At 44.4% G+C, this 25,118-nt stretch overlaps 1 protein-coding gene across 2 annotated transcripts in view; it reads right to left on the reverse strand.

Annotated features, from left to right (window-relative positions):
* The window catches only part of LOC140716491 (sodium/calcium exchanger 3-like), a 604,478-nt gene that overhangs the window by 24,871 nt on the left and 554,489 nt on the right, over positions 1–25,118 (reverse strand). For both annotated transcript variants that reach the window (XM_073029274.1, XM_073029275.1), the window contains exons 5-7: positions 13,066–13,190; positions 4,907–5,006; positions 299–574 (exon numbers count right to left, since the gene is read on the reverse strand). In XM_073029274.1, the coding sequence (XP_072885375.1) occupies positions 299–574; positions 4,907–5,006; positions 13,066–13,190 (501 nt within the window). The remainder of the gene's footprint in view (positions 1–298; positions 575–4,906; positions 5,007–13,065; positions 13,191–25,118) is intronic.

A 25,118-nucleotide genomic window follows, 5' to 3' on the forward strand; every position in this document is an offset into this window, starting at 1 on the left:
TTCTCTCTGTGCTGTTTTTTTTTGTGTAGTTCAGCCTAATTTTTGTAATGTGTCATGTAACACCACGGTCCTGAAAAACATTGTCTCATTTTTACTATGTACAGTACCAGCAGTTATGGTTGAAATGACAATTAAAGTGACTTGACTTGACTTAATTGAATACCAGGCAAATCACATGTTGCCAATATAACAAAACTTATTTTGCACTTTCTAACTTTTGTTTCAGGTAGTTATTTCAGAGTTCATTTTCAGCAACATTTGCCAGTTGTTACCTGGCCTCCACCATTCTATAACTTACCTGGTATAGAGGTGCCAAGTGCCACGAAAATCACAGCGGTAACAGAATCCTTCAGCCCCACCGTGCAGCCGAAATGTGAAGCGAGGTCGTTGATGAAAGCTGTAAGTAAGCCGATCACGCCCATACAGGTGATAAAGCAGGCCCAACCATTCCAATACTCCGTGGGAGGGACGAAGGCAAAGAGAACTTTCCAGAAAACGGTCAAAAAATGCATGACGTAGTCAAAACAAGATGGCAGCTTCTCCTCCCGGGCATCATCTTCCTCTTCGCCATCACCTGCCAAATGGAAATATACAATGGTTTGAATAGTGCCAAGACTGAAAGCACAGAATACTCGACAGACCAAATCAAACCCACGCTTCTCACTTTAGAAGAGAACACTAAGGTTACCTCGGGGAAAATTCTAAACAAAAACAGGAACAATATTGTATTTGTGTGTGTAATACATCAAAATAATCAGGCATTTATATTATGCTGAGTGCTATCACAACCTCTGAGTCATAACAACAACCTTTCATTTAATGTCAGCAAGACCAAGGAGATGATTCAGGAGAGGGGAACCAGAGGTCTACAAGCCAGTCCTCATTGGAGAATCAGATATGGAGAGGGTCAGCAACTTTAAATTCCTTGGTGTTACTATTTCAGAAGATCTGTCTTGAGCCCAGCACGTAAGTGCAATTATGAAGAAAGTACAGTCGCACCTCTACTTACTTTGGAGTTTGCAAAAGATTTGACATGACATCTAAAGCTTTGACAAACTTCTATAGATGTGTGGTGCAGAGTGCATTGACTGGCTGCATCACATCCTGGTGTGGAAACACCAATGCTCTTGAATGGAAAATCCTGCAAAAAGTAATGGATACAGCCCAGTCCATCACAGGTAAAGCCCTGCCCACCACTGAGTATATCTACATGAAACACTGTTGCGGGAAAGCAGCCTCCATCGTCAAGGACCCCCGCCACCCAGGACAGGCTCTCTTCTCACTGCTGCCATCAAGACGATGGTGCAGGAGCCTCAGGACTCACACCACCAGGTTCAGGAACAGTTATTACCCCTCAACCATCAGGCTCTTGAACCAAATGGGATAACTTCACTTGCTCCATAATTGGAATGTTCCCACAACCATGGACTCACTTTCAAAGATTCTTTATCCCGTTCTGAATATTTATTGCTTATTTATTTGGAAACATAGAAAACCTACAGCACGATACAGGCCCTTTGGCCCACAATGCTGTGCCGAACATGTACTTACTTTAGAAATTTACCTATCCAGGATTCTCTTAAAAGACCCTATTGTATCCGCCTCCACCACCGTCGCCAGCAGCCCATTCCACTCACTCTGCGTAAAAAAACTTACCCCTGACATCTCCTCTGTACCTACTTCCATGCACCTTAAACCTGTGCCCTCTCATGTTAGTCATTTCAGCCCTGGGAAAAAGCCTCTGACTATCCACACAATCAATGCCTCTCGTGATCGAGTAATATTATTGCTATTACTTCATGTCTTTGTACTTGCGAAGTTTGTAGTCTTCTGCTCACTGTTTGAATGCCATAGGTGTACGGTCTTTCATTGATTCTGTTCTGGTTATTATTCTATGGGTTATTGAGTATTCCCACAAGAAAGTGAATCTTAGGGTTGTACAGAGTAACATATATGTACTTTGATAATAAAATTTACTTTGAACTTTGCAATATTGATGGTCGCTCCTGCCAATTGCAGCTTCTTCTCAGCTGATTCCCTGACGGTATTCTACCCAGTCTAAACCTGTAGTTCCTCCACTACTCGAGCACGATAGTTTCACTCCAGACTTTGGGTGCCGTCTATATGGAGTTTGCACTATCAAACCACATGTGTTTCTTCCTGATCCTTTGATTACCTCCTGAAGTCTAAGGACGTGCAGGCCGATTAGTTACTTGTAAATGCAAGAAATTCTGCAGGTGCTGGAAATCCAGAGCGACACACACAAAATGCTGGTGGAACTCAGCAGGTCAGGCAGCATCCATGGAAATGAATAAAGAGTCAACGTTTTGGGCTGAGACCCTTCTTTGGGACCGGACAGGAAGGGGGAAGACAACAGAATAAACAGGTGATGGGAGGGAAAGAGGATAGCTAGAAGATGATAGATGAAGCCAGGTGGGTTGGAAAGGTATAGGGCTGGGGAGGGAGGAATCTGATAGGAGAGGAGAGTAGACCATAGGAAAAAGAGAAGGAGGATGGGACCCAGAGGGAAGTAATGGGCAGGTGAGAAGAGGTAAGGGGCCAGAGTTGGGAATAAAAGAAGAAGGGAAGGAAGGAGAAATTGATATTTCTGCCATCTAGGTAGCGAGATGAATTAGCTACTTGGTCTCATTTGTAGATTAGTGGTAGTACCCGAGGGAGAGGAGATGAGTTAATGGGAAAGTGAAGGAGGCACTTGAAGTCCCTATATGTTAGGCTTACACAGGCGGGCAGCTCCCAGCCAACAGGAAACACCTCTCTCGTTTCCAACTCATCACCTGCAGCCTATTTAAACCCATCATCCTTGTTCACTCATTGAACCACCCAGCCTCGACTAGTTTGTCCTTACCTCAAGTTACCTTGTTAAGTGTCTGTTCTCTCTTATTTTGTGACCCACCCCCTCCCTCCATGGCTTGTTATTTTGCAGTTTATTAGTAAAATATCATTTACCATCTCATCTTCTCCACTGGTCTTCCTTTGGATCAAGCCTCCCCTATACTTCCTGATGCTATGTCCAGCAAAATACGAGGATGCTGACAGTCAAAGCTGCGAAAACTGATTCACAACATCGTATTTATTTATACAGAATAAATAAATACTGTATTTATTCTCAAAACAGTACGTTACAGTTATATAGCTCAGTCACACCCGCTAAAGAACAAATTGGTTGTATGTAACTCTGCAATTAGTGATTATGAGGGTGACTGTGAGTAATTATTAGAGTGCAGATACTAAACCTCTTTATATATTTGTAACATTCCGATTGGAACGCAGCTTCAAAAGAATATTTCAACAGCTTGCTCACAGAACTTCGAGCATAGTACAGGTCCCTCAGCCCACAAGGTTGTACTGACCTTTTAACAATCAATCTAACCCTTCTCTCTTTCAAAGCCCTCCATTTTTCTATCATCCATGTGCCTATTTAAGAGTTTCTTAATTGCTTTTAATGTATCTGCCTCTTCCACCCCGGCAGGGAGTTCTACATACCCACTGCTCTGGGCTTAAAAAAAAACTTACCCCTGTCCTAAGCTTTCCTCCAATCACTTTATAGTTATCCTCCTCATATTAGCCACTTCCACCCAGGAGAAACAACTCTGGCTACCCACTCAGTTTATGCCTCTTATCATCTTTTACACCTCTATCAATTAAATTGAATTAATTCAATTTTAATTTTCATTCAACCATGTATGATTACCCATGAATGCAGTTAAACAAGACGATGTTACTCGGGGACCAAGGAGCAAAACACAGTACCAACTGTCACACTTAGCACATACAAGATAGCAAGCACATTAAGATTAGTAAGATACAACCACACATAAAAGTGCCGCAGAATTTTGCAGTCGACCACAATACAGCTTGTCTTCTGTTGACCGAACACTGGGGGGGCGGCAGCAACTCCAGCCAGGATACCACCCCACACAAGTCGCCTCTCATCTTGCTTCGCCCCAAAGAGAAAAGCCTTCGCTCACTCAACCTACCCTCATAAGATCTGCTCTCTAGTCCAGGCAGAATCCTCGTAAATCTCCGCACACTCTCTAAAGCCTCAACATCCTTCCTATAATGAAGCGACCAGAACTGAGAACATAATATTCCAAGCGTAGCTGAACTAAGGTTTTATATCATGACTTATGAGAGGGGTTTAGGAGGTTGATGATAGTGTTGCCATTTTTTTATGCGGGGGGAGTGATGGGTTTGCTGTTTCTCTCAGTACTGACTTCCGTGGTTTTTCTTTGTTTCATGGCTATCTGGAGAAGACAAATTTCAGAGTTGTACACTGCATACATAAGTACTTTGATAATAAATGAACCTTTGAATCTTTGAACTTTTTTTTAACCTCTCTGCCCTTTCTTGAACTCAATCCCCCAGCAAATGAATTCCAACACAACATACACTTAGCTCAACAAATCAATAAATAAATCAGTGAAATGAGAGAGTTCTCCTTTATTGTCTTGGTAATGTAGCTCAGATTTCTCATTACTTCTGCTCATACCGTGAGAAATGGTGGGAAATGTTGGCGTCTCTTTTAAACGAGTGAATGGTTGCTGTTGTCAGTAAAGAGGCTAAGTTACAAATCCAGATACAAGGAAACAATATGAAGTGCGTATTCTTCAAGAAGTGGCAATCACTGGCTGAAAACTGAAAGCAGCCGCTGCAATCAGAATTGATTTTTCTGTTCAGGGAACAGAGTCGATTCTCTTTGAAACCCGAACATTAACCCTTGTGTCTGGTGAGACGTGTCACTTTCACACTGTGGAGGTAGAGCTGAGCATGGGAGAGAAAATGGATTGGAGGAGGATGGAGAGCTGCAGTCCAGGTACAGGTCGATAGGGCTAGGCAGGGGAACAGTTGGGCACGGACTGGAGAAGATACCGAAGTATTGTCTTACCTGCACTGACGGTAATGGCCTCCATAAACTGCTCCCGCCACGAATGCGTGCCAATCACCAGAGCCAGGTTTGTCTTCTTTATCAGCTTATCCACCGTACTCTGACGAACAGATAAAAAACAAAATTTAGAGAAGTGCTTTCTGCTGATATAAGATTGCAGAAATTATTTTTAAAGTGAACAGAAGATGAAAAATGAAATTATTTTTTGACTGTGTAAAGTTCAAAGTAAATTTATTATCGAAGAACATATACGTCACCATATACAACCTCGAGATTTGCCCTCTTGTGGGCATACTCAGCAAATCATTTCCATCACTGCAGAATGCAGTGCCAGGCGTACCAATAATGAGGACCTAACCTGGCAAAGAGGTAAGGCAGGACCGATTGAGTATTGTTCAACTTAGGCTTCTAGGGTGGCAGAGTGGAGATACGTCTCTACCAAAGGAGGTGTAAAGTGCTCCTTCCCTCCGCTAGCCTACAGGTCACCGTTGGGCAAGGTGTAGCACCTGCTTCGCCCCCCGCTGCTCCTCCCAATCGGGGTCATGTGAAATAAATGGGCATCCGTTAGTCTCGAGAGACCATGGATCTGCGCCTGGAGTTTCCAGGGTGCAGGCCTGGGCAGGGTTGTATGGGAGACCGGCAGTTGCCCAAGCTGCAAGTCTCCCCTCTCCACGCCACCGATGTTGTCCAAGGGAAGGGCAAGGGCCAATACAGCTTGGCACGGCTCAAACCGCAGTGTTGCCTGGTTGCAGCCACCGGGAGAGAGGTGTTGGAGCCAGTGAGCTCCACTGGGGGTGATATGGTGTGGCATCCAGCTGGTCAGTGCTGCCCCCCAGTGTTCACCTGGCAGAAAACAAGCCATTTTGTGGTAAACTGTGGTCCATTCTGGTGCATCCATGGACTCAGGGCCCGGACTAATTTTTTGCATGGCTGTACTTTGCTGATATCTTACATGTGCTTTGTTCTGTGTGTGACTGTTAGTACCGTGTTTTGTACCTTGGCCGCAGAGTAAAGCTGTCACGTTTGACTGAATTCATGATTATTCATGTATGGTTGAATGACAATTAAACTTGAACTGAACTGAATGAATTATCCTCCACTAATACAAACCTTTTCTAGCAAAAAGATTGTAATGTCTCTACAATTCCCTTATTTCACAATTATAATTTCTCCTACCACATTAGCCATTTTTTATGCACACCTGTTGGGGGTTTTACATCAGTTTTATAGTTTTCAGATTTAGTTTTATATAGCTTTGTCTCTCTGTTGATGATTTGTCATGGATTTCTACATATTAGGATCAGTTGGCTGTAACTGATCTGATTGTAACCTCAGCTACCCCAGTACCCCCTCACCCCATGTGCATTAAAAATCTATCTACCTCAGCTCTAAAGCAGTGTGATGCTATTACAGCATGGGGCATTTCGGAGTTCAGAGTTCAATTCCGTAAGGAGTCTGTATATTGTCCCCGCGATCGTGAGAATTTCATCCAGATGCTCCGATTTTTTTTTTTTACTTAGCGATACAGCGCAGAATAAGCCCCCTCCGGTTCTTCGAGCCCCATTGCCCAGCAATCTCCCAATTTAAACCTCGCCTAACCACGGGACAATTTACAATGACCAATCAGTCTACTGACTGGCACGTCTTTAGTCTGTGGGAGGAAACTGCGGAAAGTCCAAGCACTCCCGCAGGGAGGCTGTCCAGAGATACCACACATAGGACTCAGGGATTAACTTCCGAAAACCAAAGCCCTGAGCTGAAATAACACCATGCCAACTGCTGCACTGTGGTGCCCACAGTCCAAGGACATACCAGTTAGCAGCTTAATCGGTCATTGTAAATTGTCCTGTGATGGGGCTAGTGTTAAATAGGTGAGTTACTGGTGGGTGTGGTTCGTTGGGCCAGAAGGTCCTGTACCAAGCTGTATCTCTAAATAAATATATAACTAAAATCCTGTTGCCAAAGTCCAAAGTAAAAGTTATTGTCAAAGTACATACATGTCACCACACACAACCCTGAGATTCATTTTCCTGTGGGCCTACTCGGCAAATCTGCAGAATAGTACCTCTAACACGACCAATGAAGGATCAACCAGAGTGCAGAAGACAACAAAATGTGCAAATGCAAATATAAATAAATAGCAATAAATAACGAGAACATGAGATAACGAGATAAAGAGATAAAGTTGTAGGAACATCTCAATGGATGGGCAAGTGAGTGTAGTTATCCCCTTTTGTTCAAGAGCCTGATGGTTGAGTGGTAGTAACTGTTCCTGAACCTGGTGGTGCGAGTCCTGAGGCTCTTGTACCTTCTACCTGACGGCAGCAGTGAGAAAAGAGCACGGCCTGGGTGGTGGATCCCTGAGTTCCAAAGACACTTGGCTCTCTGAGAAAAACAACTTGACCCCCTTGTCCGAAATGGGTGACCCTAACTTTGAAACAGTAATCTCGAATTCCAGATTCTTTGCATCCGCAGTAGTGTCGTGAAGACCCCATGGAATTTTAAATATTACAATGAAACCATCTCTCATTCATTCTTTGCCAAAGTGAAAAATTTTCCCAGTCAGCAGGATTAGTGCTTTTTGGCAATATCATAATGTTCTTCCGTTAATACTACCCTGATCTCCTTTCATTAGCCACGTCTCAGCTACTCATCCTGTGCCATTTATAATCCTCGAGGGATGATACACTCTCGTACTTCTTTGCATGAAGAGAGCTCTAGAAAAATCTGTAGAAACAAATTGTTTCAGTAAAACCATATTTACTCAATTAAGCTGGCTCCCTAAGGAAAGAGTAGACGCTGTTGACATTGATTAATTCAACTGGAAATTAGATTTCTTTCAGAAAATAATATTTTGGGTAAGTGATTGGAATCACGACATGTCAAGTGGAACAACTCAGTGGGATGGGGTGTGAGATATCGAACGTAACTCACAAAGTTCAGCTCCACTGAGGGACACACCCAAAATACAAACAAAAAATTGTGAGGGTTTGTTCATGGGTTCAGAAATCGGAAGACAGATGAGAAGCTGATGCTGAATCGTTGGGTGTGTGCCTTCAGGCTTCTGTACTTCCTCCTTGATGGTGGGAATGAGGAGAGGGCGTGACCTGGGTGATGGGGGGGGGTCCTTAATCATGGACGGCCCCTTTCTGAGGGTGGCACCTATACTGGGATGGATAAAGCCTGATTTGGCTTGCCACTTGTGTCCCCCCCACAAGTTGGGCAGGCTGTGGAGAGCAAAATGCTGCACCCAAGAAGTATATGGTAGAGCACTGTACTGAAAAGGCCTCAGTGTGGTATTAGTGAGAGAACGCCTCCCGTTCAATTTCGGATCTGTGGGGGGAACTTCATTTCCTGTCAAAGTCAGGAGGCTTGATATGCAACTGTGGCATCACCATCACTGAATCTCCTACCATCAACATGCTAGGGGTTACCATTGACAGGAAACTGAACTGGTCTAGCCATATAAACCCTGTGGCTACCAGAGCAGGTCAAAGGCTAGGAATTCTGCAGCGTGTAACTCACCCCCTGACTCCCCAAAGCCTGTCCACCATCTACAAGGCTCAGGTCAGGAGTGTAATGGAATACTTGCCACTCGCCTGGATGAGTGAAGCTCCATCAACACTCAAGAAGCTTGACACCATCCAGTACAAGGCAGCCCACTTGATTGGTACCCCTTCCTCAAGCATCCAATCCCCCCACCATCGACCAACAGTTGCAGCAGAGTGTACTGTCTACAAGATGCACTGCAATAACACACCAAAGTTCCTAAGGCAGCAACTTCCAGACCCACGACCAGTACCATCTAGAAGGACGAGAACAGCAGATACCTGGGAACACCACCCCTTGGAAATCCCCCTCCGAGTCACTCACCATCCTGACTTGGAAACATATCACTGTTCCTTCATTGCCACTGGGTCAAAATCATGGAATCCCCTCCCTAACAGCACTGTGGGTGAACCTACACCTCAGGGACTGCAGTGGTTTAAGAAGGCAGCTCGTCACCACCTTCTCAAGGGCAATTGGGGACGGGCAATGCGGGTGACCTCAGGGTGCTCTGGTTTCCTCCCACAGTCCAAAGACCTACCAGTTGGTAGGTTAATTGTTCATTGTAAACCGTCTAAGCAAGGCCAGCAATGCCTTCAGAATGCTCAGCAACGTATGGAGGTCCCAACAGTAGAATATCAAGCCCAAGCTAAAATTGTGTTCTTTCGACCCTCCTCTATGGATCAGAATGCTGGAGAATGACAGGAAGCGACCTCACTAAGTTGTCAGCCTTCCACACAAAGAACCTGAGAAGAATCTTAAGAATATTCTGGCCAAACATCATCTCAAATGACGAACTACTTGCTCAATGCCATCAAGAGAGCATTGAAGCCATCCTCATGAGAAGGCGATGGAGCTGGATCGGGCATGTGCTTAGAAGGGAGTTCAATAACATCACACCTCTCGCCCTCCATTGGACACCAGAAGGAAAGAGGAAAAGAGGAAGACCCAGGAATACCTGGCGTCGAACTGTAGAGGGAGAGTTGAAGACCCTGAACTACACCTGGGGTACCATTCAGAAGCTGGCCCGGGACAAACAGGATGGAGGACTTTCATTGCTGCCCGACATGCCACAAGGCATAATGGGCAGTAAGTAAGTAAGTACATTTTCCTGTGATTCAGCTCAAGTTAAATCAGGGGATTGCTGGGCGGCAAAGCTGACAGGGAGAAGGCAACAGAATGGGGTTGAGAAGGATGATAAATAAGCCTTGGTGAATTGGCAGAACAGATTTGATGGGCTGAATGGCCTAATTCTGCTCCTATACCTTCTGGTCTTATGGAATATATCATTTTCTATGTTTGATCCCCTGTTGGCTAAGATCTAGTGGACCTGTGTGCTCTTTTTCCTTCCTGTCCCACATACATGGAATAATCTGGAAAGCGACAATCAAAACGCATGTTCAACCTCCACACGGTAGTTTTAACTCTGCATCATAATTGGTCTTCTGGTTAATTTGTTCAAAAGGGTGGTCAGTTAACATGAAAGATCTACGAGGAAAAATTGAACTCATTTGGAACGTTTTCCCAATGAAATGTGACGTGCCTTAAATTACCAGGCAAAGCAATTCCAGCAAGCTGTCCAAAAGAACTTAAAAGGTAATGAGGTGTATTTTTCACGAGAAAGCATTGAAGGCTGTACTGAAAAATGAAAACGGAAATGGTGGTAAAACCTCTTTAAAAAATGTAAGCAGGCTGCGTGGTCTTAATGAAGATTACCCAATGTTAAATCAATAAAAATCAAAAATCTGCTACAATAGGCCATTGGCAAAACATGACACAAAGAACTTAATTGGATCTTAACTCGACATTAATTGCCCCATTATTTCATCCTATCAGGGATATTCCTTCTGTTCACCCAACCCTCCTCCATCTTCTCTGCTGCCTAGATGAACTTTTATTTATTTATTCAGAGATGTAGCTCAGAACAGGCCTTTCCGGCCCAACGAGCTGCCTCACCCAGCAATCTATGTATTCAGCATAGGTTGACTTACGATGACCGAATTAACCTATCAACCGGTACGTCTTCAAACTACGAGAGTAAATCAGAGCACGGAGGAAACGCACGCGGTCACGGGGAGAATGTCCTTACAGACAGCCCCGGAATTGACCTCTGAACTCCGGAACGCTCTGAGCGGTAGTAGTGTCACGCAGACCGCTACGCTACCATGGCACCCCTTGTCAGTCACATCTACCAGACCCTCATTCGCTGCTGCCCGAGAAGGTACGATAGGGTCTTTTAAGAGACTTTTGGATAGGTAGATGGAGCTTAGAAAAATAGAGGGCTATAGGTAAGCCTAGTAATTTCTAAGGTAGGGACATGTTCGGCACAACTTTGTGGGCTGAAGGGCCTGTATTGTTTCTAAGGTGTCTGCATTTGGGGTCTCTCACTGCTGCCAAGGGAAAGCCCTTGCATTCGAGCGATCTCTCTGTTTCCCTCGATGCTGTCAGCAGATGAGGCCAGAGCAAAGCTTAATCGAGTTGGATTGTAGATTTGGACTCTAATTCAGTTTTTATGATGTGTCCCCTCCTACTTTTACACACTTAGTCCAGCAGTCGTGGAGCATACGGATCCCTTCTTTGTAGAAGTGGTCCACAGCAGGGGTGATTGATAAGTTCGTGGCCTAAGGTAGAAGAAGATGAGTTATTAACTTCAAACTTTCTGCATTATCACTCAAAGAGTTGACCTGCACGTGCATGTAACGGGAGCATCTTGGACCTCCAGGTGGTCCACAGCAGGGGTGATTAATAAGTTCGTGGCCTAAGGTAGAAGAAGATGAGTTATTAACTTCCAACTTTCTGCATTATCACCAGAGTTGAACTGCATGTGCATGTAACGAGAGCGTCTTGGAGGTGAGTTATACAGCTCTCGTTACATGCACGTGCAGTTCAACTCTTTGAGTGCAAATGCAGAAAGTTTGAAGTTAATAACTCATCTCCTTCTACCTTAGGCCACAAACTTATCAATCAGCCCTGCTGTGGACACTTTCTGGAGGTCCAAGACACCGACTTCTACAAAGAAGGGATCCGTATGCTCCACGACCGCTGGACTAAGTGTGTAAACATAGGAAAAATAAATGTGCTAGGTTTTCTAAAATTGCCTCCTTCTACCTTAGGCCACGAACTTATCAATCACCCCTCGTACGCCTTATGGGTTTTAGATTCTGTGTTTTCACTCGTTTTTGTTTTGTTGCCTTCTGTGCTTTTTTTGTGGGCAAGGGAGGGGAGTTGGATGTTTGACATTTTTCTTTTAACAGCTTGGTTCCACGGTTCTTCTTTTGTTTCCTGACTGTCTGTGGGGAAGACGAATCTCAGGGTTGTAAACTGCATACGTACTTTGAAGATAAATGTACTCTGAACTTTGATTCTGTCTTTCTCAGTTTTGAATGAAGACTGTGCACCCAAAGAGTTAACTGCTCTCTTTCTACAGATGCTGCTTAACCTGCTGAGCTTTTATTGTGTTTTCTGCTTTCACCTTGTTATCCTGGCCATTGAACTTGAGTGATAAACGAGAGAAACTCTGCGGGTGCTGGAAATCCAAAGTACAAACACACAAAATGCCAGAGGAACTCAGCAGGCCGGGCAATAAGTATGGAAAAGAGTAACCAGTTGACGTTTCAGGCTGAGACCCTTCATTGTGGACTTGATAGAGGTATTTAAGATTATGAGGGGGATAGATAGAGTTGACGTGGATAGGCTTTTTCCATTGAGCGTAGGGGAGATTCAAACAAGAGGACATGAGTTGAGAGCTAAGGGGCAAAAGTTTAGGGGTAACACGAGGGGGAGCTTCTTTACTCAGAGAGTGGTAGCTGTGTGGAATGAGCTTCCAGTAGAAGTGGTAGAGGCAGGTTCGATATTGTCATTTAAAAAAAAATTGGATAGGTATATGGACAGGAAAGGAATGGAGGGTTATGGGCTGAGTGCAGGTAGGTGAGACTAGGTGAGAGTAAGTGTTCGGCACGGACTAGAAGGGCCGAGATGGCCTGTTTCCGTGCTGTAATTGTTATATGGTTATATCAGGGCTGGAAAAGAGAGACGAGGAGTCAGAGTGAGAAGGTGGGGAAGGGGAGGAAGAAGTAGAAGGCGGTAGGTGACAGGTGAAAACAGGAGAGGGGAAGGGGTGAAGTAAAGAGCTGGGAAGTTGATTGGTGAGAAAGATAAAGGGCTGGAGAAGGGGGAATCTGATAGGAGAGAACAGAAGGCCATGGAAGAAAGGGGGAGGGGGGAGGAGCACCAGAGAGAGGTGATGGGCAGGTAAGAAGATGAGGTGAGAGAGGGGGATGGTGAAGGGGGCAACTACCAGAAGTTCGATAAATCAATGCTCATGCCACCAGGTTGGAGGCTACTAGACGGAATATGAGGTTTTGCTCCTCCAACCTGAGTGTGGCCTCATCACAGCATAGGAGGAGGCCATGGATGGACATGTCAGAATGGGAATGGGAATGAGTGGCCACCAGGAGATTTTCTGGAGATAGGTGGACACTGGGAGTGGGGACCAAAGAGTCATTTTCCAGCACCAATCGGTACTGTAATGATTAAACAAGGTGCCAGAGTCTTCACTGAGGGGCTTGCAATTAAGAAGCAGAGATAATGCATTGCTTTTTTTTTGAGAATACCTTGAATTCATATGACTCCTCAATAATGACTTCCATCTTGGAATGCTCCCCCAGGATAGGCTTTCCCATCTCCGCAATGCGCCGGGCTTCCTCTTCCTCCGCTGTCAGCTTTTTATTATCTTCATCTGCACGTCAGGGAATAAACAGTCAGACATTTTGCTTAAAACCCGTGCTCCGCATGAGGGATTCTTCCTTCACTGTGACTCTGCTTATGTGAAAAAAACACCAACGCTGTTTACGGATAAGGCATCCAAAAGGACTCTCCCGAGGCCACTGAGGGATGTAGGTTAAAACAATTCAGTGCAGGGAACAAAACGATAACAGAGTCTTTTTACCATGAATTACATTGTACACTTATTTATCAAGCCAAGAAACTGGAAGGGAAGGGTTTTCTTCATGCTGTCCTTCACCAAAATGCCAGAAGATGGTTAATATTTTCCCAGCCATTTGTGCACACTGATAAACTGCAACACTGTGCTTCAAAACGAAAGTGTTTCAGCAACACGGTTTCTGAGATTTGACTTTTAATTTTTACAAACTAATAGGAGCACACCATGTGGTAATGAAATTTCTTGTTAGGTAAAGTACTGCACAGAAGTCTTAGGCACATGCATATATATAGCTAGGGTGCCTAAGACTTTTGCACAGTACTGTAGTAATTTTATGAATTCCACTGTACTGCTGTCACAATAAAAAACAAATTTCATTATGTACGTGAGTGATGATAAACCTGATTCTGATCTGGGTCTCTATTGTGGACTGAGAGTGGGAAAGGGGCAGGGAGAGGGGAATCGTGGCTGGGAAAAGGGGAAGGGAGAGGGAAGCATTAGGCAAACATCCTGTAATGATCAATAAACCAATTGTTTGGAATGAAATGACTTTGGTTGCATCCGCACCAGCCCCTGCTCCTGGCGTTCCTTCTCTGCCACGTGCCCCACACATCTTCTGCAATGCTCCACATTGTCATTCCCAACATCTGTTGCTCCCACCAGACTGCAAGTAATTGGTTTATTTCTTTGTTCATTTCCTTGGCACTGGGATTTTTTTTTTGCTCTGTGCCATCTTTCCTTTCTTGTAATGAGCAGCGGTGCCCTGGGGAAGAGGCGCCGGCTGTCCACTCTGTCTATTCCTCTTAATATCTTATATACCGCTATCATGTCTCCTCTCATCCTCCTTCTCTCCAGAGAGTAAAGCCCTAACTCCCTTAATCTCTGATCATAATCCATACTCTCTAAACCAGGCAGCATCCTGGTAAATCTCCTCTGTACCCTTCCCAATGCTTCCACATCCTTCCTACAGTGAGGCGACCAGAACTGGACACAGTACTCCAAGTGTGGTCTAACTAGAGTTTTATAGAGCAGCATCATTACATCGCGACTCTTAAGCTCTATCCCTTGACTTATGAAAACTAACACTCCATAAGCTTTCTTAACTACCCTATCTACCTGTGAGGCAACTTTCAGAGATCTGTGGACATGTACCCCCAGATCCCTCTGCTCCTCCACACTACCAAGTATCCTGCCATTTACTTTGTACTCTGCCTTGGAGTTTGTCCTTCCAAAGTGGTACCACCTCACACTTCTCCGGGTTGAACTCCATCTGCCACTTCTCAGCCCACTTCTGCATCCTATCAATGTATCCTCATGTTCTCGTTGTTCTTGTAATACTACACAGTGGATTGGGCCCAGTCCAATCCACTGTGTATGGTCATGCGCTTTGGTAGAAGAAACGAAAGAGTTGACTGTTTTCTAAATGGTGAGAAAATACAAAAATCTGAGGTGCAAAGGGATTTGGAAGTCCTTGTGCAGGTATAAATACAACCAGACTAGACATGCCTAAGCATCATCCCTGATGTAAATCCCTCCACACCATTGAGCACATCTACACGAAACACTGTCACAGGAAAGCAGCATCCATAATCGGGGATGCCCACCCACCTAGGGCATGCTCCCTACTCACTATTGGCATCAAGGAGGAGGTACGGAGTCCTCAGGACCCACACCACCAGGTTCAGGACCCTCAACTATCAGGCTCCTGAAGCAAAAGGGATAACTTCACTTGCCCCATCACAGAACTATTCCCACAACCTATGGACTCACTTTCAAGCACTCTTCAGTTCATGTTCTTGATATTTATTGCTTATTTATTTATTTATTACTATTTATTTATTTGTGTATTTGCACTGTGTTGCCTTCTGCACTCTGGTTGAACGCCCTGGTTGGGTGGTCTTTCATTGAGTGCATTTTGTTTATTATTCTATAGATTTATTGAGTAGGCCCACAAGAAAACAAATCTGAGGGTTGTATCTGCATTTTCAAATAAACTCTTCTCAGGCTTCCAGCCGGGTACAGGCATCGATTATAACTGACATTTCGATAACAAGCTCGGCCATCTTAATCAGGGATGATGCTTAGGCATGTCTAGTCTGGTTGTACTTATACCTGCACAAGGACTTCTAAATCCCTTTGCACCTCAGATTTTTGTGTTTTCTCACCATTTAGAAAACAGTCAACCCTTTTGTTTCTTCCACCAAAATGTATGACCATACACTTCCTCTGACCATTCTCCTAATCTTTCTAAGTTCTTCTGTAGCCTCTCTATTTCCTCAAAACTACCTGCCCCTCTATTTATCTTTGTAGTGTCTGCAAACTTTGCAACAAAACCATCAGTTCCATCATCCAGTTCATTGACATGTAACATAAAAAAGAATCGGTCCCTACACAGACCCCTGTGGAACACCACTGGTCACCGGCAGCCAGCCAGAAAAAGCTCCCTTTATTCCCAAGCTTTGCCTCCTGCCAATCAGCCACTGCTTTATCCGTGATAGAATCTTTCCTGTAATACCATGGGCTCATAGCTTATTAAGCAGGCTTATGTGTGGCACCTTGTAAACGGCCTTCTGAAAATCCAAGTACACAACATCAACCGATTCTCCTTTGTCAATCCTGCCTGTTATTTCTTCAAACAATTCCAACAGATTTGGCAGGCAAGATTTTCCCTTGCGGAAACCATGCTGACTACGTTCTATTTTATCACGTGCCTGCAAATACCCTGAAACTACATCCTTAACAATCAACTCCAATATCTTCCTAACCTCTGAGGTCAGATTAACTGGCCTATAATTTCCTTTCTTCTGCCTCGCTCCCTTCTTGAAGAGTAGAGTGATATTTGCAATTTTCCAGTCTTCCGGAACCATTCCCGAATCTAGTGATTCTTGAAAGATCATTACTCATACCTCCATATTCTCTCCAGCCACCTCTTTCAGAACCCTGTGATGTACAACCTCTGGTCCAGGTGACTTATCTTCTCTCAGACCTTTCAGTCTCCCAAGAACCTTCTCCCTAGCAAAGGTAACTTCACACACTTCATGACCCCTGACACCTGGAACTTCAAACATACTGCTTGTGTCTTCCATATTGAAGTTTGATGCAAAGGACTTATTCAGTTCATCCACCATTTCCTTGTCCCCCATTACTATCTCTCCAGCATTGTTTTCCAGTGGTCCAATATCCACACTCACCATCCTTTTACACTTTATGTATCTGAAGTAAATATGGTATCCTTTTTAATAAAATTGACTACGGTAGCTTACTTTCATATTCCACCTTTAGCTTCCTAATGACTTTTTTCATTGCCTTCTGTTGGTATTTAAAAGCTTCCGAATCCTCTAACTTAGTATAGTTGGGATAAAGAGGATGGGACAGGGGAGGGAGCGGGAAGCACCAGAGAGACATTCTGTAATGATCAATAAACCTATTGTTTGGAATCAAATGACCTTGTCTTGTGTCTCAGGGCTGGGTGTGTCTAGACCCATGCCTCCCCCTGCCCCTGCACTCCTCCTCTGCCCCTGCACTCCTCCTCTGCCCCTCAATCCTCCTCTGCCACCGGTCACACATTCTCCGATGGTGCTCCTCCCTCGCCGTTCACAGCATCCTTTGCTCCTGAAGGTTTACAAACTCGCTCTCCGCTCCATGTTGAGCAGTACTGTGCAAATGTCTTGGGCACCCTAGCTAAGACTTTTGCACAGTACTGGAGGAGCAGAATTAGGCCATTCAGCCCATCAAGTCAGCTCCACCAGTCTATCAAGGCTTACTTACTGACTGTTGGTGCGTGGCCAAGTGGTTAAGGCATTCGTCTAGTTATCTGAAGGTCACTAGTTTTTTGTGGGAGACCGGCAGTTGCCCATTCTGCAAGTCTCCCCTCTCCCAGCTTGGCACCGGTGTCGTCGCAGTGCAATGTGTGGGTAAGTGCCTTGCTCAAGGACACAACACGCAGCCTCAGCCTTGGCCACACATTGCTCTGCGACGACACCGGTGCCAAGCTCTATGGGTCTTAATGCCCTTCCCTTGGACAACATTGGTGGCGTGGAGAGGGGAGAAAAAAAAACCTTGCCCAGGCTTGCACCCTGGAAACTTCCCATGGTCTATCCAGACTAACGGAGGCCTACACACTTATTAACCCTCTCAACCCCACTTTCCCTGCCTTCTTCCCATAACCTTTGATGCCTCGATTAATCAAGAACCTATCAACCTCTGCTTTAAACATACCCAATGATTTGGCCTCTACTGCCATCTGTGACAATGAATTTCACTGATTCACCGCCCTCTGGCTAAAGAATTTCCTCCTGCTTTATTCTGGTGTGATGTCTAGGCATTTTGGGGTCTGATGATCAGTAGAGTTACTCAATAGAGCAACAGGACATTCACAAAACCAACCCCTGCTCATTTGAGATGTTTGGAAACAGAAATGGGACCTTGTGGTGGAAGATCCCTAATGAAAAAGGGTTTTTGCAAAGGCTGTATGAGGCTAACTTTAATATTTCTCCGGTTTTCCTATGTCTTTCTAAATTTTGAAAAGTTCTTTCATATGATGCCATTCAAATACTGCCTTGGTATCAAGGCTAACTCATACAAAATGCTGGAGGAGCACAACAGGTCGGGCAGCATCTACGGAGAGAAAAGGGAAGTGATATATTTTGGAAGGAAGCATGAAAGGAGAAGGCAATCCTATAACGAGTACAGGAACCTATGCTGATCTGTGCACGGCTTGCTGAAGTGACTGGGCAAGTTGAGGAAGTGGTCAAAATGCAAAACAGGATCTGAACTTTATAAATAGAGACGGGGTTTTTTTTAAAATCAAAATCAGTCTTTAGAAAAGAGGATAAACTGCAGAAGATAGAGTAGTTTTCATAAACACTAGAGATTCCGCAGATGATGAAAATGTGAGCAGCACATGAAATGCCAAAAGAACTCAGCAGGTCGGGCAGCATCGATGGAGAAGAATAAACAGTCGGCATTTCAGGCTGGGACCCTTCATCAGGACATCAGTGTCCAGATTTTAAAGGTCTCAGCTCAGAACATCAACTGTTCATTCCTCACCATAGATGACCTGCTGAATGTTTCCAGCAATATGTCTGTGTTACCCTGGATTTCTAGCATCTGCAAAAACCTCTTGTGTTTTTAGTATCAAGGCTGTCATTCTAGCCTTACCTCCAGCAGTCTGAATCAGTTCTGGTGTAGGGTAACGTAATTGGTGGAAACGTACATAGTTCACAACCACCGACATCGAGTTGAGGTTCAATTTAAGAGGCTGCTCTGACGTGATGATGTAACTACGTGAAGTTCAGTCACTGTGCTTTGGTGTTCTGGTTTTGGAGTACAATAAATGAGTTATTGTGATTTTTCTTAAACATAAGCTGCCTCACAACATTTTATTTGAGAAAACCTACACTGGTGACTCCAGCGCTCTGGGACGATCTCAGAGTTATTGAACATGTTGGCCAACATAGACACTATGAAACTGGAGTTTGGGGAGCAAAATGCTGTTGCTTGGTTTGTACAAGCCGAGGCCCAATTCCGACTACAAGAAGAAGACTGGAGCCAAGTAGTTGTGTCAAAACCCAGCCAAGCTTCAGTGAGCAGTTAACGGAGAGGAAGGAATACTTGATGGCACCTTTCACAAGCCCATCCATCACTTATCCAGATGGTTGAGGATAAAGTGTTGCTGCCATTTTGACCATGTCGCATGACCTGGTTCTAGAGGACAAGACCAAGCCTGACATGTTTCATTTTCTGATATTAATACTGAAGCTGGACTAGATACCACTCAAAGCAAAATCAGCCGTGGTTAATTGTGCAATTTATTGCAAATTGTCACACTAATACACAGGCACTTGACTAATGATTGCCAAAGCATATTTCCATAAAGTTAATTAGTGTATAACTCCATGTGAAATTAATTTCGGTTGAATTATCTCACTTAAACTTCATAGACAAATACATTTCAGAACACAGTAGGTCACTTGATCCCCCAGGCAGGCTTTATACTTAATAAGATTATGAGTGTTCTGACTGCATCCTCATAGTCTAACTTTTCACCTCTTTGCATTTTATGCACTCAACAGCCACTTTATTAGGTACACATATACTCCTACTTGTTAATGCAAATATCTAATCAGCTAATGAAGTGGAAGCAACTCAATGCATAAAAGCAAGCAGACATGGTTAAGAGATTCAGTTGTTGTTCAGACCAAACATCAGAATGGGGAAGAAATGTGATTTAAGTAACTTTTACCATGGAATGATTGGTGGTGCCAGATGGGGTGGTTTGAGTATTGCAGAACCTTCTAGTCCCTTGGGATTTTTAAATTTTAATTTATTTTTTATTTATTTATTGATTGATTGATTGATTGAGATGCAGATGAGATGAACAAGCCTTTCTGGCCCTCCAGGCTGCGTCACCCAGCAATCCCCTGATCTAATCCTAGCCTAATCATGGTGCGTTGGTCTAGTGATCTGAAGGTCACTAGTTTGAGCCTCAGCTAAGGCAGCGTGCTGTGTCCTTGAGCAAGGCACTTAATCACACATTGCTCTGCGATGGTGCCAAGCGGTATCGGCCCTTGCCCTTCCCTTGGACAACATCGGTGGCGTGGAGAGGGGAGACTTGCAGCTTGGGCAACTGCCGGTCTCCCATACAACCCTGCCCAGGCCTGCGCCCTGGAAACCTTCCAAGGCGCAAATCCATGGTCTCACAAGATGTCTATATATAATAATCACGAGACTGTTTACAATGACCAACTGGTTTGACTGTGGGAGAAAACTGGAGCACCCAGAGGAAACCCACGTGGTCACGGGGAGAACGTACCATCTCTTTACAGGCAGCGATGGGGATTACACATCACATGAGATGTAGAGATCACAGAGAATGGTGCGAAAAGCAAAAAGACAGAATCAGTGAGCGGCAGTTCCGTGGTCAAAAGCACCTTGTTGCAGAGAGAGGTCAGAGGAGGATGGACCAGACTGGTTCAAGCTGACAGGAGGGTGACAGTAACTCAAATAACCAGGCATTTCAAAAGTGGTATGCGGAAGAGCATCTCTGAATGCACGACATTTCAAACCTTATAGTGTACGGGTACGGCAGCAGAAGACCACAAGAATGCACTCACTGGCCACGTTTCAGATACAGGAGGTGCCTAGTGAGGTGGTCACTGACTGTAGATCCAACTACCACTGCTTTCAAGATATTCGAAGATCTGGCCTTCACTGATCTTTTAGCACGCTCGTTCGTAACGATAACAAACCTTTGAAAGGTGACAAAATTGACTCATATTTTCCTTACTTATTGAACGGTGATCCCTGGTTCTACGTTCTTCCAGAAAAAAAAAGAATCTTTCCCCCCAACCTACAGCCTCTTGAAACCCCTCAGGAACTCCTGTGTTTCATTTAGGTTTCCGCTAGTTCACAGACAATGAGCTCCTTCAATGATTCTAAGACTCTGTAGCAAAGATGCTGATTTCCACCAAGATAGATCTTCACAGATACCATCCATGGAGTTAGAACAAGATAAAGTGTTATCAACATTTATTGAAACCCATTGAATATTTAGGTTCACGAGAATGAACCCTGAAATGACAGGGTTAATGCACGAGGAGCGTTTGATGGCTCTGGCCCTGTATTTGCTGGAGTTTAGAAGAATGAGAGGGGATCTTATTGAAACTTATCAAATATTGAAAGACCTAGATAGTGGACGTGGAGAGGATGTTTCCTATAGTGAGGGAGTCTAGGATCAGAGGGCACAGCCTCAAAATAGGAACAGGTCCCTTTAGAACAGAGATGAGGAGAAATTTCTTTAGGCAGAGCATTGTCAATCTGTGGAATTCACTGCCGCAGATGGCCATGGAAGCCAAACCATTGGGTATGCTTAAAGTGGAGATCGATAGGTTCTTGATTAGCAAGAGTGCCAAAACCTACTGTAAAAGGCAAGAGAATGGGGTTGAGAGGGATAATAAATCAGCCATGGTGAAAGGGCGCAGGAGACGTGATGGGCCAAATGGTCTAACTCTGCTCCTATGTCTTATGGTCTGACGCCATGTTCTCTTTTCACTGCTGCCTTCCTTCAGAAAGGAATTACAGGAGCCTTAGGTTCCAAACCACCAGGTTTAGCAACAGTTATTACCCTTCAACCATCAGGCTCCTGAACCGGCGTGGATAACTTCACTCACCTCAACACTGAACTGATTCCACAACCTATGGACTCACTTTCAAAGACTCTACAACTTATGTTCTCAGTGTCATTTATTTACTATTTATTTATTATTATTTTTTTTTGTATTTGCATGGTTTATCTTCTTTTTCACTTTGTGTGTGTGTGTGAGTGTGTGTGAGTGTGAGTGTGTGAGTGTGTGTGTGTGTGTGAGTGTGTGTGTCTGTGTGTGTGTATGAGTGTGTGTGTGTGAGTGTGTGTGTGTGTGTCTGTCTGTCTGTGTGTGTGTGTGTGTGTGTGTGTATGAGTGTGTGTGTGTGAGTGTGTGTGTGTGTGTGTGTGTGTGTGTCTGTCTGTCTGTGTGTGTGTGAGTCTGTGTGTGTGTGTCTGTGTGTGTGTGAGTGTGAGTGTGAGTGTGAGTGTGTGTGTGTGTGTGTCTGTGTGTGTGTAGTTTTTCATTGACTCTATAGTATTGCATTTTTCCCACTGCAAATGCCTGCAGCAAAATGAATCTCATGGCGGTATATGGTGACAGATATGTAACCTTGCTAATAAATTTACTTTAAACTTTGAGCTTAGTTTGCAAACAAATCTTATGTCCCTAGTAGCCGTATCTGGAGAACATAAAAACTTTGGGGCATCATCTTCAGTCACTGCACAATGTTCTTGCCATTTTGACCCGACTTCATATTGATCAGTAGATAGGCACGAGCACGATACTGTTGGCAGAACTGCCGAGGAGATGTGAGCCCTCACACACATGAATATCACCATGGGAGCCATTCCTGCCCTTGCTGAGCAGGTTCTGCTGGGCTCCTGAAATATTGAGGTGAAGGTCAAAGGCTCAGAACAGCACTGGCAGATGCCTCATGTTGTACCCGAACTGAACTCCAGTACAGATTTATGAACAAGAATTGGAGGCAGTGAACACAGTCACTTTTTTAAAAAGGAATAAAACGATTGGGAGGTTGGGCGGAGATACTTTCCTCCACTAGCCTGCAGGTCACCCTTGGGCAAGGTGTATCACCTGCTTAGCCAATTGATCAGGGTCACACGAAGCCATGGGAGCAGGAGGTGGATGGTCATATAAGCAGCCGGTGCATATCACAAGTCCTGGTTATGCAGACAATCTCTGAAGAGTATTGATAATGGCTGGGGTCACCCATCTTGTAAAGGCACTGCCCAGAAGGCAATGGCAAACCACTTCTGCGGTAAAAAATTTGCCAAAAACAATCACTGTTATGGAAAGACCATGATCGCCCATGTCACTTAACATGGCATATAACGAATGAATGAAAGAATATTGTGATTTGTTTACAGAAAAGGAAGCATAAATCTATTGTAAAGTTTAATATGGACAGCAAAGACACTATGACATTATGTTGCATTTCAATAGAGCCATTCATACATCTTTCAGTACTTGTATTTTATGCTTAAGGGAGTTATTGTGACATGAATCAGGATGGTAAGCTGACAGAGACAGTGAGCAGACATTATAAAGTCATCCAGGCTGAACACGGCCCCTGAAAGCTTAAATCTCCTTTGTTCAGCCTCTTTGTTCCAGCTTGGGAAACAAGCTCGCCATGTATACAAGATAAAGATGCAAATGAAGGATTCTAGGGTGACACTTATTCTAGGACCTTGGAAGACAGAGAACGTAACCAGCTCCCACAACAGGAACTTGGTCACCACTAATCAAAGTCATATTGGTTGAGGGTGCAAGGGAAGCAGCACTCCGTCCTAGTGTTGAGGTGGAAGTCGAGGCAAGGCAAGGGTTAAGACAATGCCCAGGCAAGGACTGTTTACTGATGGTGTGCAATCAACCCAGGCAAGTGAAGTTTTTGAGGAGTCTAGCTTCCCTTATCACAGCACAGGGAGCGGAGCCATTTGACGTACCAAGTCAAGGCAAGAGAGCAAGTTGTAAATCTGGAGCAAAGGATGTTGGGAATGTTGGGGACGGCGAGGGAAGTGCACATTGGGAGGGGAGTGGGACAGGTGGCAGAGAAGAAGTGCAAGGGGCAGGAGGTGCAGACACACCCAGCCCTGAGACACCAGGCAAGATTTGATTCAAAACAATCGGTCTATTGATCACCATGGAACGTCTCTGTGGTGCTTCCCACTCCCTTCCCCTTTTCCCAACAATGATTCCTCTTCCCTTGACCAGTTCCCACTCTCAGTCCACAATAGAGACCCATATCAGAATCAGGTTTATCATCACTCATATATGTCATGAAATTTGTTTTTTTTAACAGCAGCAGTACAGAGCAATGCATAAAATTACTACAGAACTGTGCAAAATTCTTAGGCACCCTAGCTAATTATATGTATCTAAGACTTTTGCACAGTACTGTATGTAATTATTCAGTGGGTTGTCTAGTAGTTACAGTTACCTTTGTATTTTTTCTAGAAACTTCTTACTTTCACTGGTGGGTGTTTTATTACTTGAATAGAGGCTATCTTGTTGGTGAAGTGTTATCTATAGAAATTCTATGTATATGTATGTATGTAGTAGGCCTCCGTTAGTCTCAATAGACCATGGATTTGCAATAGACAATAGACAATAGGTGCAGAAGTAGACCATTCGGCCCTTCGAGCCTGCACCGCCATTCTGAGATCATGGCTGATCATCTACTATCAATACCCTGTTCCTGCCTTGTCCCCATATCCCTTGATTCCCCTATCCATAAGATACCTATCTAGCTCCTTCTTGAAAGCATCCAGAGAATTGGCCTCCACTGCCATCCGAGGCAGTGCATTCCAGACCCCCACAACTCTCTGGGAGAGGAGGTTTTTCTTTAACTCTGTCCTAAATGACCTACCCCTTATTCTCAAACCATGCCCTCTGGTACTGGACTCTCCCAGCATCTGGAACATATTTCCTGCCTCTATCTTGTCCAATCCCTTAATAATCTTAAATGATTCAATCAGATCCCCTCTCAATCTCCTTAATTCCAGCGTGTACAAGCCCAGTCTCTCTAACCTCTCTGCGTAAGACAGTCTGGACATTCCAGGAATTAACCTCGTGAATCTACGCTGCACTTCTTCTACAGCCAGGATGTCCTTCCTTAACCCTGGAGACCAAAACTGTACACAATACTCCAGGTGTGGTCTCACCAGGGCTCTGTACAAATGCAAAAGGATTTCCTTGACCCTTGGAAAGTTTCCAGGGCGCAAGCCTGGGTAAGGTTTTTGTTTTGTGGAAGACCGGCAGTTGCCCAAGCTGCCAGTCTCCCCTCTCCACACCACCGATGTTGTCCAAGGGAAGGGCACTGGGACCCATACAGCTTGGCACCGGTGTCGTCGCAGAGCAATGTGTGGTTAAGTGCCTTGCTCAAGGACACACAGGCAGCCTCAGCCAAGGATCGAACTAGCAACCTTCAGATAACTAGACAAACGAATCTATATTTTTATATATATATAAATGTGCGTAAGACTTTTGCATAGTACTGTACTTCTGGCAATGATCCACATTGTGTTCAGTTCTGAACTACATTTCAGAAATGGCACAATTGTCTTCAGAGAGGAAATTTGCTAAAATTATTCTCAAAGTATGTTACATGTGTTGTGTGGCT

The sequence above is a fragment of the Hemitrygon akajei genome, chromosome 25 (assembly GCF_048418815.1).
Source record: "Hemitrygon akajei chromosome 25, sHemAka1.3, whole genome shotgun sequence".
NCBI lineage: Eukaryota > Metazoa > Chordata > Chondrichthyes > Myliobatiformes > Dasyatidae > Hemitrygon > Hemitrygon akajei.